The sequence below is a fragment of the Oryctolagus cuniculus genome, chromosome 13 (assembly GCF_964237555.1).
Source record: "Oryctolagus cuniculus chromosome 13, mOryCun1.1, whole genome shotgun sequence".
Classification (NCBI taxonomy): domain Eukaryota; kingdom Metazoa; phylum Chordata; class Mammalia; order Lagomorpha; family Leporidae; genus Oryctolagus; species Oryctolagus cuniculus.
The window spans coordinates 101,498,764-101,516,672 of NC_091444.1; the positions used below are offsets into that span (position 1 = coordinate 101,498,764).

The 17,909-nt window shown below is 52.4% G+C and overlaps 1 protein-coding gene across 47 annotated transcripts in view; it reads right to left on the reverse strand.

Moving 5' to 3' along the window:
* Window positions 1-418: 418 nt before the first annotated feature.
* Window positions 419-17,909, reverse strand: part of ZNF438 (zinc finger protein 438) — a 154,904-nt gene continuing 137,413 nt past the window's right edge. For 39 of the 47 annotated variants that reach the window (XM_051821655.2, XM_051821657.2, XM_051821632.2 and 36 more), the window contains 4 exons: window positions 11,166-11,249; window positions 8,899-8,946; window positions 2,537-4,337; window positions 419-1,126 (listed from right to left, as the gene is read on the reverse strand). In XM_051821655.2, the coding sequence (XP_051677615.2) occupies window positions 508-1,126; window positions 2,537-4,337; window positions 8,899-8,946; window positions 11,166-11,249 (2,552 nt within the window). In that variant the 3' untranslated portion in view covers window positions 419-507. The remainder of the gene's footprint in view (window positions 1,127-2,536; window positions 4,338-8,898; window positions 8,947-11,165; window positions 11,250-17,909) is intronic. The other 8 variants (XM_070056070.1, XM_070056069.1, XM_070056071.1 and 5 more) reach the window with 2 other exon arrangements.

The window sequence follows — 17,909 nt, forward strand, 5'->3', positions numbered from 1 at the left end:
TGCATTTAAGAAGAAAACAGCAAAGTTACCAAGGCGGGGGCGGGGGATCTAAGTCCAGAACATACATTTTTTTAAGTTATGGTCGATGACAACCTTATTATAAAAACATCGCCCTATGGCACATAAGAACTAACTCAGAGGATTTAATATATGCCGATATTTACCGTCTAACTTGATACTGTGGTTGGAACTGAAATGGTTTCGTCTCCTGGAGATTTTCCCATTCGTTGTTCTACGGGAGCGGAACACATGTGAACGAGCGGACACACGCGGGAGCGCGCGCACCTGTAGAACAGCTTCCCATCCTCTACGCGCCAGTCTGCAAATGCTATCTTTTTATTCATCCTCAATTAACGTCTAAGGCATTAAGCGTCGAAACGCAGAGCTGTAAAATAAAGAGAGCCTGCGGTTCGAAATGTGCACTAAGGATGTATATTTTATTTCATAAGAAAATAAAACTGTGTACAAAACGGATCACCTCTGTCCGCCCCGCCGCCGATCCCCTCCTTAGGGAGCGGGGAGCTCGGGGGCACTGCACCGTGCCGCGTCGCTGGAGAGCTGCATCACGCCCTGCTGCGCGGACGCCTGCAGAATCGCCCAGAGCCTGGCAGGGTCCTGGCAGTTGTGCTGGCGCGCCCAGTGCACGAGCAGCTCCTCCCTCCGCCCCAGCGTCTGGGTGCACAGGACGCAGTGGAAGCCGGCGCGAGACCACAGCACAACAGAGTGGGGGCCGGCACCCTCCGGGCCCCGAGGGTCCGCCTCTGGCTCCTGCGTCCCCTCCTTTCCCACGAGGGTTTCCGCCCCGAGCGGATGATGCGGGTAGAGCTGCCCGTTGAGTTTCGGACAGGCGCGCAGGTCTTCCCCGGCCAGCTGCGTCCTCTGGGGCCCCAGCGTCCAGTCGGGAGTGGCCTGCTGTTTGGCCGGTTCTTCTGCGGCCCCTTTGCCTCCCGCCACGAGCCCCTCTTGGAGCCTGCCCTGAATTTCCTCTCCGTGAACATAAAGTAAATGAAACTTTATGTCGGCGAAAGACTGGGCGGTGACCTGACAACGGCCGCACTTGATCTGTAATCTGACCTCCTCGGCCTGGTTCAGAAGGAAGTCTTCTTCCAGGCTGGACTTGCCCTCCCTGCAAAGGGCAGAAACGGTCCAGGTGAGAGCTCGCTGGAAAACCCGGCTGGGAGGCTCCAGCTCCCTGTGGTTACCCTGGCAATGGTGTCGTCACGGGGTGCTGCAAGAGCACTTGGTGCCGCAAAGGTGACCGCCCCCCCCCCCCGCCCCGTCCCCACCCGCCGCGCGGCACCTGATGCAGCTTGGACGTTCTACCCAGAAGTCAACATCTAACTCCTAGAGAACAGGTGAGAAGTGAGATTTCCTTGGACAAACACAATAGAGAAAAGCACAGGAGGGAACCAGTGCTGTGGTGCAGCAGGCTGAGCCACTGCCTACAGTGCTGGCATCCCACAGGGGCGCCGGTTCGAGTCCCGGCTGCTCCACTTTAGATCCAGCTCTGGGCTAAGGCGCCTGGGACAGCAGCAGAGCTGAGAGCTGAGAGCTGTACTGTGCGGAGAACCTCAAGTGTGGTCCTCAGGTGCCTGCGGGAAGCGCCTGCAAGGAAGCTCCCGTCAGCCATCAGGGTGGCGATCGGATGCTCACAGCCCAGCCTGGGGGCCTCTCTGCCCACCCTGCTAGGAAGCGGAGCCTGCAAACAGCCACGGCCCATGGAGAAGAGGGCCTGGCCTGGCGGGGAGTACAGAGGGTAGCTCTGGGCACCGGAGGTGCGGTCAGCGCATCGGATCTGCTCTGAGACCCCTGTCACATGGTGGGTGGGGCACGTGAAGCTGTTTAGATGTAATTCTGTGGATGTGATTGGGTGGGTGGGGAGGGGGAGATCACTTGTAAACCATTAGGAAATAGCCACAATAATATACAGCCTCATTTTCAGATGGAAGCATACTCCCCGTCACCCAACTGCCCCAGCACAGTGTAAAGTTTATTTGTTAAATATCTTATCTATTGTTTATTAGAGAGACAGTGGGGGTGGGAGGAGAGAGCGAGCGAGTGAAAGAGCGAGCGCTTCCATCCACGGGTGCACTCCCCACATGCCCATAGGAGCTGGGACTTGGCCAGGCTGACGCTGAGGCCCAGAAACTCAACCTGGGTCTTGCATGCAGGTGCAGGGACCCAATTTCTTGAGCCACCCACTGCACCTCCCAGGGTCTGAATTGACAGACTAGGAGCCAGAACTAGGAGCCAGAGCCAGACACTGAACCTGGGGCCTCTGACACAGGTCGCAGGCATGCTAACTGCTAGGCCACACACCATTCCTACACCTTAAAACGGCACTTACGCCCTGGCTTACGTGGGTAGAATAATTAAACATTACGAGCGACCAGAGAGCAAAGAGGAGTGAGGTCATTCTTCCCAGAGCCACGGGCATTAGGCAGCTACCTTACAAGATTCTCATCTTCTACAAACGCTTCTTCCCGAACCTCAGGTCTCACCCTCCCGCCCCAGCCAAAGCACTCTCCTCGCTCACCTGTCGGGCGATGCCGCCCTCCCGCGTACACCGGCGTCCCGGGCTCTGCTCTTGGCCGCAGTTCCGGGCTGGGGCTCACTGGGGGCGGGCTCGGTGCTGATCACGACCCTGTGCACCTCCTTGAGGTGCCCCAAGTAGACCCGCACGTGGCCGAACACTTTGGCGCAAAACTCACAGCACACGAGCTTCTTCGGACGGCTCTCGGCGTGCTGAAGCTTCATATGCGTGCTCAGGCTGCCCGCGCGGACGTAGGCCTTACGACACACGCGGCAGCTGTAGGGCCGCGTGTCCGGGTGCGTGCTCATGTGGTCGCGAAGGTGCTGTTTGAACTGGAAGTGGCGGCTGCACACGTGGCACCGGTGCCAAGGCTTCTTCAGGCCACAGAAGCCATTGCGCAGCCCCGGGCCGGGCTTCGGGGAGGGGCCCCGGTCCTGCTTGCAGCCGAGACGTTTGGCAAGGGGGCAAAGGTCTTGCCCGGGGCCGCTGGGGGTCTGAGATGGCACCAGGGCAACAGAAGCAGCCAGGGGGGCCAGGGTGGGCACGGCGAGGACAGGTTTGGGCATGATGCTCCGGTATTTTTTCACAGCTCCGGGCTTCTGGTCTCTGGATTCCTGGGGGGTGTGCTTAACTCTCTCCTTGGCATCTCTGCACTTGCTCACAAGGCCTTTGCGCCGCTTCCCCTGAAATGCCAGAACGTCGTCTGGCGCCTTTCGCTTTTTGGCTCTTCCCTTTGCTGCCCTGCCGTTCGGTCTGGTTTTGTGGCTGACGTCCGGTTTGGTGGCTGGACAAAAGGCTCTCTCACAGGGGCTCAGCCTGGATGCCTGGGGGCCAGGGGTCTTGCTGACCGCCATTTGGGCGGCTGCACCGGAGCCTTCTGGGATGGAGGCTGGCTGCTCACAGCTGGCCCCGGGCCTCGGGAAAGGACACTCTGCAGGGCTGGCCTCCGAGGCCAGTTTGAAGACCTCTGCTGTCCTCGCTCTTGAGATGGGCAGCTTGCCCCTGGGCACTGAGATCCATTGCACGGCACTGCCCAGCACGGCAGGCGCTGGACTGGCCACGGCTTTTGCAAGATCACCCGGCGCTTTGTGTTTGTCACTGGTGACGGCAGGAGCTTTGGCGGATGCCTTCCTGCTCGCAAAGTTTGTTTTCCTTGGGGTCTTGCTGAGGCCCTGCTCGGCAGTGGGCCCCGCTGGAGAGGAGAGGGCTAGGGTGCCGGGATGCTTGCTGGTCCCTGGAGGTCTGGAGTGGCTACGGCTGCCCCTATTGGTCGGCGTGGCTGCGCCAATGCTGCCGGCTGGGGCTTGGTGTGGTGAAGCTGCCTGCTCCGGTGGACTGGGCTGGTGTGGCAGCTCGGGATTCTGGGCAGGTGGGGACGGTGACCTCTGAGGACAGGTCTGGGTCTTGCCCCAGGCGCCCTCAGGAGAGCTGGGGAGGGGCCTCCTGCTGCAGCCTTTGTTGCTCCCTGGGGACTGATACCGCGGGATGGGCAGCTTCAGGTTCCCAGGCAGCCTGGCTTTCTGCACTGGCTGAGCCGCAGCGACGTGGGGCAAGGCGACGAGCGAAAACGTCCCCTCTTGGCCAGCCACCTGCATCAGGGCATAGTTCTGGGCGGGCAGCCCCAGCGGCCTGGCGGTGCCGGCCGGCCCCTGCCCCGCCTGATCTGAGAGCGCTGGCGGCTGGCACGGCAGCACCCGGGGTGGTAGGACACGGGGCACAATTTTTGGGGCGATCGTCCTGAACTGCCTCTTGCTCTTCCATCCTTTTCCGCTGTGTGCAGGCCCAGAAGGGGTGCTGGATTCACCTGCAATGACGCAGACCGGTTAGTGTGGGGGTGGGGGTCCCCTTCCCGCCACTGGGAGTTCAGATCATGTCTGGTTTGTGCACCCTCCTGGGGTGCTCCTGTCTCTACCGACCACTTCCCCTAACCACATGTTGATGGGCGTCTTTGCCACTAACTACCGAGCTCGCTGGGAGCTGGGTTCTGGTCCTGCTGCTGACCGGATTCCGACTCATCCCCACAAGCCGGGCAGCCCTGCCTCCTGCCCCGTCTCCCTGTGGCACGGCCTGCTGCACACTTTACATGCACACCCTGCCTTCCCTATTAAACCTAAGCTCCAGGAGTGTGGAGGGCAGGCGCGATTCATCTTGGTGGCTCTCACTGTGTCTCCTGCATGAACAAATGTTTCTTGTAGCAGACTTGTTTGTCATTCAGTTTGGGGGTGGGGTGGGGGGGCACCGTGTGACCCAGTGGCTGTGCGATCTGTTCTGCACCGCCATGGGAGTTCCAGGCTGAATGCGCGCTTTGTGGCTGTTTCCCTGTGGGACTTGTGAATTTCTTCTCACACCTTTCAATCTGTTTATGTGAGCTTTCGCAATTAAATCGCCACTGTTTAAAAGGCTGATGTGACACCTTAAAAAATGTTGAGCGGAGAGACACAAAGTGATAAATAGAGATTTGGAGACAAAACAAGAAATACAGGAATCAAACAGAGAGCGCCTTCCGGGATACTGATTGGAACAATTCTAACTAACAGAGTAACACCTCCTTCTCTCCAGATTAATTAGCCTGGCCCGAGACCAATTACTACTGGCTTAGGAGAACAATTAGGGAACGGCTCCTTGCCCTGCTCCCAAGGGCTGAGCCATATCTTTCATTCCGAGGGTGCAGGGCGGCTCATCAGTAAGCGCCTCCTTCCACGGAGCTCTCACCTCAGCTCATCATTGCTAGGCACCCAGGCTACCCTAGCGGGGGGCTTTGCTCCCACCAGCCCCCTCCTGAAACATCTGGGGCCAGATGTGTGTTGCAACTCACACTTGTAAATTTCAGAAAGCCAGTAAGATGCGTGTACACCTAATGTTAGGTGATACCCAACAGAATCTGCAAGGCACCCGTAATGAAGCCTCTTACCACGGCTGCAGCAACATTGTGTGGGTATTTACAAGCGGGGCAAATAAAAGGTTCTCACACAGTTTTATTGTAGTTCGCGTTTCTGCCTCTGAAAGAGGCTAGTACTCACGTTTTGATAACATTTTCTGTTTTCAGAAAATTTGGGTGCTGTGCTTAGGGACGGAAGAGCTATCTGCTGGGGCGGGCATCGTGCTACAGAAGGTGAAGTTGCCTCCTGCAAAGCTGGCACCCCATTATTGGAGTGCTGGTTTGGGTCGGATCTAGCTTCCGATCCAGCGCCCTGCTGATGTGCCTGGGAAAGCAGAGGAAGACGGCCCAGGAGTTTGGGCCCTTGCCACACACGTGGGAGACCAGGATGGAGTTCCGAGCTCCTGGCTTTGGGCTGACCCAGCCCTGGGCCCTGGCTGTTGTGGCTATTTGGGAAGTGAACCAGGCAATAGAAGATCTCTCTCTCTCTCTCTCTCTCTCTCTCTTTGTATCACTCTGCTTTCAAATCAATCAATCTTAAGAGAGAGAGAGAGAGAGAGAGAGAGAGAGAGAGAGAGAGAGAACTATTTTTTCTTGGATACCAGGAATACAAATCTAGTGAAACTGACAAAAACTTAAATCAACCTTGATTTCAATGCCTACAGCTAGTAAACTAGTAACTCTTGCAGGAGGCTGATTCTTTCAGCAACACTAACAGCACTAACAGCAGGGTCAGCTGAAACACCTGCTCGCCAACCAGTCTTGGAAAGCCGTCAGTGCTCGGTGAGGCAAAGGTGGATTTGGGGAATCCTTCCACGCAGTGGCTCGCCTGAGGGGAGGACACAGAGGCACTGGTGCTGTGGGCTGGGGAAGACAGGGAGGGGTAATCCTGGCTCCTGCCGTTTTCCCTCTTCATTCTTCTACCAGGGAGCTCAGGGGTAAACGCACCGGTCAGCAGCGTCCCAGGAGTCACCTCGTGGGACCGCAGTGCGTGCCTCTTCCTGCTATGGAGCTTGAACTATTTCCGGTCTGCCCTTATGGCTGGAACCTGTAACAGTTTTTCGCTGCTCAGCCACTTTCTCATCTCTTTTGGAGGAAGAACTGAAGTGAGTTGTTAACAGAGCCATCGAGTAAGTGAGGAGAATTTGCAGAATTAACCTAAAATTAATGATTAGCTTTTGGTCACCTATTAGCTAAGCAGGTTACTAATAAGGGTCTTTGCATAGCATGAGTAAAGGCGAGAAAAGACACTGGGGGCATTCTAGTGTCTTTTTAAGTTTTTAAAAAAGATTTATTTGATTAGAGTGACACAGAGAGGGAGACACACAGTGTGTGTGCGCACACACACACACTTGATCTTCCATCTGCTAGTTCACTCCCCAGATGGCCGCAACAGCTGGGGCTAGGCCCGGTGAGAACTCCATCTGGGTCTCCCATGTGGGTAGCAGGGACCCAGGTACTTGGGCCATCATCCACTGCTTCCCAGGCACGTTAGCAGGAAGCTGGACTGGAAACAGAGCAGCCCCGACTTGAACTGTCCCTCCTGTATGGGATGCGGGTACCGCAACCATGGTCCCCATTTCTAGCTCTCAGTATTTACTGAGAAAAAAAAAAAAAAAACCCACATAGCGAGAAGAGCCAGGGCTACAGCTGTCTTTGATCAGTCACAACCCCTCTTGAAACATGTGGCAGGCCATGTGCCACAGCTCACTCGACAGCTCACACGTGATGGCCACATGTGATGGCCCCGTGCCCTCAGAGGAAGAGCCAGAGCCCTCGCGGTGACCTGCAATCAATGGCCGTGTGCCACTGGGCTCCGGGGGACGTGGGACTTGGTTCTCTAATTCACTACCTGCCAGTTGCGGGAGCCTCTTTGCTGTTCTTTAAACATGCCGGGCACACGCCTCCGCAGAGCTCTGTGCCGGCTGCTCCCAGGGCCCAGAACACCCTTCCCACACTAAATCCCCAGCTCTTGCGGGAATCTTCCCGGGAGCGCCTCTCCGACCACTGCACTGAAACCCCAGCCCCCTTGCGAACCCACGCCCTGCTCCCTCTTCCTGCTGTAGCTTTCTCTGCAACGTCTGCACACGCTCATGGTCTGTTTTCCCGTGCTGGACTGCATTCGCCTGTTTTCAGGGCCTGGGAACAGAGTCCAGGGCGTGGCAGGGATTCGGTTAGTATTTGCTGAGTTTGTTAGGTGGTGAGAAAACGATCCAGGAGGTAGCTAGTGTATGCACAGGGTATCCCTAAACCTCGCCTCTCTGCAAACCATTCCCCTGCAAATCATTCAGTGGCAGCGTAAGCAAGGAGCTGGTGCCAGTGATGGAACCCTTGGGGAGAGGGCACGGGCCAAGCAGTAGGAGAACAGTAAGTCGTGCCGCTGGGGAACAGACAGCAACGCGGGCACGGGCGTGCCGCGAAGGAGAAAGCGCTGCAAAGATGGTGTGGCCATCCAAGGAGGGGGGAGTAGGAGGATCCCAGCGAGGACAGCCAGGAGCATCGGCAGGTGGGAACCGAAGACCTCAGAGGCGGGCAGTGGCAGAAGCAACGGGGTCAGAAGACCCCCTGAAGCCATCGGCGGGGCTTTGGATTACCCAGCACTAGAGAGCAAGGTGCAGAGGGAGCCGCCCCGCCCGGACACGACAGCCTGACCGCTCAGCTTCCCCCAAGCTCCCCGCAGGGTGGACAAGTGGATGCTGGGGCAGAAATCCCTATCAGGAATCACCTGCTGCCTCCCATCCACAGGGAGACCTGGATGTAGCTCCTGGCTCCTGGCTTCAGCCTGGCCCAGCCCTGGCTGTTGCGGCCATCTAGGGATTGAACCAGCAGATGAAAGATGTCTTTTCTCTCTCTCTTCTCTCCTCTCTCTCTCTCTCTCTGTCTCTCTCTTGGTCACTCTGCCTTTCAAATAAATAAAATAAACTTACAAAAAAAAAAAATCACACAGCAGCAGTCTCAAGCTAGTCACAAAGACCGGGCGGCACAGAGCTATGACTTTACTGGGTAACTGGAGCCTACCGACGCCGGTCTGTCTCCTGGGGAACCGCACACACAGGGCAAAGGTCACTGGTAAGGGGGGGCTCTCCAAGATGTGAGAGTCACTGGACACTATCCCTTGGATTAGAAGAGGACTTGGCCATGCTCTGCTGTTTTCCCAGGTGCATTAGCAGGGAGCTGGATTGGAAGTGGAGCAGCCAGGAAATCCAACCTGTGCCGGTGTCACAGGTGGTGGCTTAACCCGCTGTGCCCCAGTGACGGTCCCCACTGAGTCAGTTTTTAAAAGCTGCATCTTTCGGGGGTGTTTGTGATGAGGATTTGTCTAATGCCAGTGTGGAAACAGACACACGGAGGGTGGCTCATGTCTGTTGTTTTCCTTGATGACTTTAATGCCGGGACTTGCCAACAATGAGGGATGCTAACCTGTGACCAACAGGCCATGCGCGACTACCTCCCGAAGCCAGGCACCAAGTACTACAGAGCTCATTACCTCCCAAGGCCAAGTGCGGAGCAGTCACGTCTTGACGAAAGCAGCAACCTGCAAGGGAGGTCAGCTGATTTAAAAAATATATATATAAAAAGTCGGGGCCGGCGCTGTGGTGCAGTGGGTTAAAGCCCTAGCCTGAAGTGCCGGCATCCCATATGGGCACCAGTTCTAGTCCCAGCTGCTCCTCTTCCAATCCAGCTCTCTGCTATGGCCTGGGAAAGCAATAGAAGTTGGCCCAAGTGCTTGGGCCCCTGCACCCACGTGGGAGACCTGGAAGAAGCTCCTGGCTCCTGGATTCAGATCGGCACAGCTCTAGCTGTTGTGGCCATCTGGGGAGTGAACCAGCGGATGGAAGACCTCTCTCTAACTCTTTCAAATAAATAAAATAAAAATCTTAAACATATATATATAAATATATAAAGTCATCTAAGTGACAGGGGACCTTAGCGAAGCTGGCGGTGCCAGTGCAGCTTTTAAAACCCTCAAATACTAAGGTAAATATGACTTCTTGGCACCCCACCTGCCCCATGTGGTTTGTTCTACTATGCGTCTCCAAGGCCTTTTGCGAACGGTATGATCTACAAACTCTCGCCTGCACCTACTTAATTACAGACCTTATGGAACTGGGCCCTAAATAATGAGAGCTGGAAGTTTCCACTGACATTCGTAATTTCTGAAAATCCTGTGAAATTGCCCATAACAGAGTTAAAGAGACTCAGAGGACTTGCAGGTTTTAAACGTGGACTTTTATGAACTGGAAACAAAACAAAACAAAACAAAAAAAAAGGCCGACAGCTCCGCAAAGTTCGTTTTGCAAAATAACTCAGCGAGGACACGTCCGTTTAGGACTTTAGACGTGGCTGTTCGTATGGTGGTAAGCATATTAGGATAACTACGTTTCCAGTGGGTGAGGAACCGATCTTGCCGCGGGTTAAAAGGAAACCAGGCGGCGCTCAGTCCTTAAACGGGCTAGGACTTGGGCCCGGCCTTTTAGCTGAAGCCTCACCCGAATCCTGCGAATACGGACGGTTATCCACCTTTTATAGGTTAGGAAGAACGCGGCTTCTGGGTGCCGCTCTGGTTTTCATCGTACTGAATCCCCCAAACCCCGATTTCAGTTTCCCTCGTGGCCATCTCTGTTCCCACGGGCTGGAGGCTTTTCCAAGGCTTCAAAGGCGGTGAAAACAAACGGGGTCAAACCCAGGAGCGGCCGGGGAGGGAGGGAATGCCTTGCAACACAAGGGGGCTGTAGCTTCCTTCTGCTACAAGGACTGTCAACACGTGTAGCCAACGTCTACCTTCTCCTCCAGCCACGGAGCGGGATCTGCAGCAAGTCAGGGGCAGGGACAAGTCGCTGGGTGCGGACGGCTGTACGTGCCCTGTCGGGCGTGTGGTAGGAGCACTGCCAAAGACTGGCTTCACCTGGACTCCTTCCTGCTACTTCTGTTTACAGCAAGTAGTGAGGCCAACAGCTGCTCTTAAACCTCCCAGGGAAGGCGGCAACTACCCTAGCAGGTGTTCAGGGTTCAGGGGCCCTGGGGGCACTGGCGCTGGGGCGAGGGCTACGGGCACTGGCCACGCCGCTGGAGGGCAGTGTGGCCATGGCCACAGATTTCTCCATTCTGGAGGGGAAATTTCGCAGGGGCTCCCTCAGCAGTTAGGAGAAGGACAACCAGAACCTTTAAGGCATCTGTGTGTACGGTTGAGTCTTTTTCCAAGGATATCATTGAGAAATGAGTTTCAAGGGTGGACTTTGGGCTTAGTGGTTAAGATGCCACATCTCAGATTTAGTGTGCCTGGGTCGGAGGCACAGCTCTGGCTCTGCTTCTAGCTCCCTGCTAATGCACACCCCAGGAGGGAAGCAGATGATGGCTCAAGTACCTGGGCCCCGGCCACCCGCATGGGAGACCCAGATGCAACTCCTGGCTCCTGGCTTTGGCCTGGCCCAGCCCCAGCCATTACGACCATTTGGGGAGTGAACCAGCAGATGGAAGATCTCTCTCTCTCTCTGCCTTTCAAATCAATCCATCAATCTTCAGAAACAAATTTAAACAAGAGCTGATGACCTTCCCAGGACACTAAGCAAGACAAAGGGACACTTCTGGAGGGCTGTATCCCATCCTCTGGTCATGCTTTTTTGTGGTCAACATAACCAGAACTGTTCACATTGGGCGGAGTGGCACAGCTGTAATTCTGACTGGTAAGTGAGTTTCAGCATGGCAAAGGCGGCAGACCGTGTCATCTGTCAAACTCCCACCAGAAACGGGTACCTGCGCACGCTGCCTTCCCTGGGGAGCCGGACGTCTGCTGAATCAGCCGTTCGTCAGCGGGCCCTGGGACCACGGAAGCATCTCCTGCAAAACAGCTCTCGTGAGCAAGTTCCAAACGGAGCCCTGCATTTGAAACCGCGTCTCTCAATAGCAGCTGGGACGGGAACTGTCTGGGATGGCCAACAGGACGCCACTTGCAGAAGAACACCTTTCCCTCGGCAGGGTAAGCGCAAAGCCCAGGCTTCCACATCAGGATGTGCACTGGGTGGGGACAGTTCAATGGGGGCACACGTGGGAGACTTGAGCGTCTCTTGCCTTCGGTCAGAGCACCGTGATCATGAAGCTGAAGTGGATACGGTAACATTTCAACAGCAGTGCAGTGACAAGCGATAGGCTGGTATCACAAAGACTTTGATTTTATAGTCTAATTTTTTTAAAGATTTATTTATTTATTTGAAAGGAGAGGCAGAGAGAAAGAGAGTCTTCCATCCGCTGGTTCACTCCCCAGATGGCCACAATGGCTAGATCTACACTGATCTGAGGCTAGGAGCCAGGAGCTTCCTCCGGGTCCCCCACGTGGGTACAGGGGCCCAAGGACTTGGGCCATCTTCTACTGCTTTCCCAGACCATAGCAGAGAGCTGGATTGGAAGTGGAGCAGCCGAGACTTGAACCGGTGCCCATATGGGCTGCAGGCACTGTAGGCGGCGACCTTACCCGCTACGCCACAGTGCCAGCCCGAAGGGATCTCTCTCTCTCTCTCTCTCTCACTAACTTTTGCCAATCAGGGAGCAGAACTGTTAGGAAAGCAAGAAACCACGCCCCTCTCCCAACAGGAATGTGCAGCGGGGCCCCTGGAGACGCAGCTGAGGAGACCTACACAGGGTGAGTCGTGATGATCTGGCTCTCCCTCGGTGTCCCGCTTTCTGTTACGGGGCTTCCGTGAGCAACCAAGTTGACACCAGAGTCTGACTTTTTTTTTTTTTTTTTTGACAGGCAGAGTGGACAGTGAGAGAGAGAGACAGAGAGAAAGGTCTTCCTTTGCCGTTGGTTCACCCTCCAATGGCCGCCGCGGCCGGCACGCTGCGGCCGGCGCACCGCGCTGATCCGATGGCAGGAGCCAGGAGCCAGGTGCTTCTCCTGGTCTCCCATGGGGTGCAGGGCCCAAGCACTTGGGCCATCCTCCACTGCACTCCCTGGCCACAGCAGAGGGCTGGCCTGGAAGAGGGGCAACCGGGACAGAATCCAGCGCCCCGACCGGGACTAGAACCCGGTGTGCTGGCGCTGCTAGGTGGAGGATTAGCCTAGTGAGCCGCGGCGCCGGCCCACCAGAGTCTGACTTTTATAAAGCAACAACTGCCATCAATTTTATGACACTTTTAAGCACTGACAGGGTTTTTTTTTTTTTTTTTTAATGAGCAAAAGTACAAAAACAAATCACTACTAAGGTATTTTATAATTTTAGAAATAATGTACATCTTGTGGATATTTCCTAATCTGAAACCACCTGCCTTACAACCGAGAATACTGAAGAACACGAGGACTGAGAGCAGAAGTCAAAGATGCTGAGTTACTAATGTCCTCCTGGTCCCTCAGGGAACTTTCTAGAACACCAGTGCTGTGGTGCACAGTGTGGATGTGGGGGACTTTCTCCTCCTGGGGGAGGGAAGGGCTCCGCAGAGACAAGAAGCCCCCTGCATCACACCTGAGATGGACAGCTGATGTCTGGCTTTCGTTCTGTGCCTCAGCCCCAGGGCTGCAGCTGGACAAGATGCTCATCCTTAATCCCTCCTGGTCTTGGTTTTCTCCTTCCAGCAAGGGAGGATCAGACAATAGCAGTGCTCCTCAGGGTCAGGTCTGCAGAACCTGGGGGAGGTCCCGATGTCATTTGCCCATCCTGCTGTATTCACGTGTGCGTGCCCGGCACTGATGGGTGGACCTTCTCTGTACCTCAGCCTGACCTAGGGGAGCAGCCCTGTTCAAGGGGCTGTATTCATCACCACAGCACCCTCCCTTTTGCTAACTCTGGATCCTTGAAGGTGTGCTGTGCAAACATGCATTTGTATCCTGTGTGGTGGGATGGACTGCACGAAGCACGCGCTCGCTGGCTGCAGGCATGTGCATCGTGGCCACCAGGAGCAAATGTGCTCGACTCCGCTGTGGAGCTGAACTTTGGGCTGCTTGTGTCCGGGCCTACCACGTTGGTGTGACAGGACATCTGACAGGCGAGTGTTGAAAGGAGCATGCTGGGGTTTGGGTGCCTGGTAGACATTTTTCTCAAAACTGAGCAACTGGAGTTGGGCATAACAAAAACAAACCAAAAACCAAAAACCAAAAGCCTTCTGATGGGATTTGTTGCCAGGGACAAAAATTGTTCTTTCAAGGCAGCAACTGGAGTTCTGGGAAACTTATAATTCACCAGCGGGAATCTGACACTTCCCAACACAGATGCTCCATGACGTCCCAGGGAAGCGTGTCCCAGGAGGCCCACCATAGGCTGAAAATATCGTGAGGAGGAAGAGCACTGGACACACCCAGCCTGCCTCACGTCATAACGTCACCGCCTAGCAACCCGGTGCACTGTAGAGCTCCACTGATCTCCCACCATCATCGCCCCGAGTACTGCATTGCGATCTCTGGCCTGGGAAATCATCAGAATGCTGCTCCTCGAAAAATCACGCTGCGGGCAGGTGTGTGGCCTGGTGGTCCCATATCACAGTACGTGGGTTCAATACCTGGCTCCGGCTCTTGACTCCAGTTTCCTGCTCATGTGGACCTCGGAAGGCAGCAGTGACAGCTTGGGTGGTTGGGTTCCTGCCGCCCAGCTGGGAGACCTGTGAGCTTCTGGCTCCCAGCTTCAGCCCCTACCTGTGGCTGTAGCAGGCATTTGAGGGGTGAACCAGTAGATAAGAGTCCTCTCTCTCCAATTCTCAAATACATAAAGAATTTTTAAAAAAAAAATCTTCGAAAGAAAATCAAGTCAAGGAGTAGGGGTTTAGTCGGTCATTGAGAAACCCGCATCCCACGGCCAAGAATCTGGTTTTGATTCCTGGCTGCAGCTCCCGAATTACGCTTCCTGTCAATGGGAAGCAGCATGATGACTCAATGAGCTGGGTTCCTGCTGCCCATGTGGGAGACCTGCATTGTGTCCCCACCTCTGGCTTCAGCTGCAGCTCAGCCCTGGAAGCTATAGGCATTTGGGGAGTGAACCAGCAGATGAGAATGCTGTCTTGTCTGTCTGGGCCTCTCAAATTAAAAAACAAACAAGTAGGATTCTTTTTTTTTTTTTTTTTTTTTTTTTTTTTTTTGCCAGGCAAAGTTAGACAGTGAGAGACAGAGAGACAGAAAGGTCTTCCTTCCATTGGTTCACTCCTCAAATGGCTGCTATGGCCGGTGCTGTGCCAATCTGAAGCCAGGAGCCAGGTGCTTCCTCCTGGTCTCCCATGCGGGTGCAGGGCCCAAGCACTTGGGCCATCCTCCACTGCACTCCAGGGCCACAGCAGAGAGCTGGACTGGAAGAGGAGCAACTGGGACACAATCTGGCGCCCCGACCGGGACTAGAACCCGGGGTGCTGGCGTTGCAGGTGGAGGATTAGCCAAGTGAACCACGGCACCAGCCAACAAGTAGGATTCTAATTACAGACTTTTCAGATAAGACTACTGAGTGAACTAATAAATACAATTTAAAAAATACCATATACTAAAGTATACAGATAATCTGCATAATTCAGTGAATTAATGTTTTCTAAATAATCAATGCTTGATGTTATATGCATGGATAAAAGACTAAAGTGTAAGATAGACCACAATATAACAATATACAAAGCACAGTGACATGTTTCAAATTTCACATCACAGCTGAATTTCATGGGGCTACTACTTGGCAAGTGGTATAGGGTGGAATGGTGCAGTATCTGCAGAGATCTGAAATAGCCACGGACATACTCCTTCCCTTTGTAGATACTGCAAGGCTGGACTTTCTGCAAATACTTCAAAGTAAACAGCATCCCAACGATCAAAAGAGGGACCAGAAATGAGACTCAAACTGTCTTCAGTGAAGAATTTTCCTTAAAAAAAACCAAAAAACCTCGACTCAAAGTTTTCTCACTAACTTTTTGTTTTGAAAAACACTATTTCAGTAAACTAGGTTATTTCTGTTAAGATATAATAAGCTTATTATTTTTACTTTTAAATAAATTCAGAAACATGTATTTTTCTACTTATAATCACTAATTTGATCAACAATGCTTTGTATAATCCACATTAAACTTGCTCATTAGAATCCTCAAGAATTTTCTAAGACAGTAAAGGAATCCCTAAACTAAAAATTTTGCGAATTGCTCAACTTGATGAAATTTCACTTCTCTCTTCTGAGATTCTGTGACTGTATGTGAGACTGAGAACAGGACATCCACTCTGGTAATGTCTTATTTTTCCTGTAAACTTTCTATCCTTCTCACATGTGTTTCCTTGAGACTATAATACGGTAATAAAGTGTTGTAAGGCAATTCACTCTAATAAAATATAAATTACAATTAAAATATCACTAGTAGGCAATATCAGAATAAAAGGTTGGCATTGTGGAGTGACAGGTAAAGCCGCTGCCTGCAACGCCGGCATCCCATATGGGCGCTGGTTCGTGTCCTGGCTGCTCCACTTCTGATCCATCTCCCTGCCAATGGCTTGGGAAAGCAGCGAAAAATGACTCAAGTACTTGGGCCCCTGCACCCATGTGGGAGACCCGGATGAAACTGCCGGTTTCTGGCTTCGGCCTGGCCCGGCCCTGGCCTTTGTGTCCACTGGGGGAGTGAACCAGAGGATGGAAGACCTCTTTCTCTGTCTTTCCTTCTCTCTCTGAAACTCTTTCCAAATAAATAAATAAATCTTAAAAATGATTGAAAAAAATCTTATAAATATGTAATGCTTCAAGAGACTTATCTGAATTTACATTCATGAAATACCTTACAAATTATAATCAAGTTGACATTTATATTTCCTATTTCCTTCCTGGTTCTGAGAAATATCAGTTCAAATTCCCTTGGTGGTACAGAATTCTTAGCAAACACAGGGCACTGTTTTAAAAACAAGCATTCAAAATAGTTTAAGTTACTTTAACGAAAGGAGAACAACCATAGGTGGCTTTCTCTAATGTAAGTTGGATTCTAGGACTGTAAATACAAATGTTTTTAGGATTCTGATGCCCACTAATTTAAAGATAAGAACAGTATGTTTACTCTATTAAAAGCGTTACTGGATTCACGAGTTTCTACGTCTGTTAATAACAGACTCTTACAAATCAAAAATGCCTGGCCTATATTTTTGGCTTGCATAGCATCGTAAATACCTCCGTCAAACTACCTGGCCTTGATCCCTGCTCAACTCATCACACCAGCCATCTGCATAAATAGAGATGCAAGCATCTGCTCTATGGCAAATGGTCTCGGGGGCAGATGTTTGCACCCTGTGTTCGTGTCGCTGGGGCTCGAGACATTATTTGAACAGATGTACGCAATCTGAACGTCTTGTGTCCCACAGTGAAATGTCTCCAACTGCCTTCTATCAAAGCACATAAATGCTATTTGCACCTGCATTTATGTTAATGATATCAAGGCGGCGGGGGTTCCGACCAAGTGCGATGTGATGCTATGAAATATATTTACATGGCTAATTGGAATTTCTGAGAGACTCTGCTGCCGAATGGCCACGCTACACTGATACACGGCCCAGGGAGTTATCCAGTTGTCAGCCGGATTTTTAAGCAATGGAAACCTGGCTATTTCAAGTAACGCACTCATAAGCTAAATTTACTCATAAGAATATTTTAAACTCTAATTTTTTTTTCCTAAAACAAGAAAATAACTTCTATGATAAGGCCTACGTGTTGCTGCTTTGTTTTACAAGGATGTTTCTTAGGTGTGTGTGTGTTTTCCATTTGTTCTTCTGTCAACAGCGTGGCACAGTAATATTGCAGAGTGGTATCTTGCAGAAGTTATTAGGCAGGAAAGTTCCAATTCCCAACATGAAGGAGTTAACCAAAACCAGCTTCCCAATGTCATAAAATGGTACCAAGAGGCCAAGAGCAGCATTTATGCCACTTGTTAACATCAAAATGTTTCCATATGATTTTCATGCATTTGGAAACATAATATTTTGGTAATACACAGGGAGCGGTTTTTCTCCCCAGTCATCAGGTCACAAGGCAGTGTTAACCACTAAATGCAAAGCCTGGAGTTACAATGGTCCCCTTGCTACTGTGCATTAAATACGCAGAGTCCAAGAACTGGAAAAAGCAGTTTTCTCTGTCGCTTTCCTTGGTTAAGAACTTCCGGTCGCTTTCAAACAACATACTTATTATTTTATTAAGTTGAACTTGCAAATATCAACTACATGCAAGGTCATCCTATCTGAGTTCAAGGTCATCCGAAATGACTTCCAGTCTACAAACTATTTTGAGATTTCTACCGTGCTTGCAGGTACATTCTTACATCACAGATTTTCATTATGTAAGATTCTGCTATTTGTCTTCAACACAGAGACACAAATAGACAAGGCGAGGCGAGGTGATGACCACTGCCAAGCCTGTTGCGGCCACAGGCCCATGGGCACCTACGCAGCCCCTGGGTTCAGTGTGTGCTAATTCAGCCTTCCCAGTGACCACAGTGAACACAACCAATGCAAACAAAGAGAGTCGGTTATACTTCACCTCATTAGACTGTTACATGGCAGAAGGGTCATCCCCAGTGCAA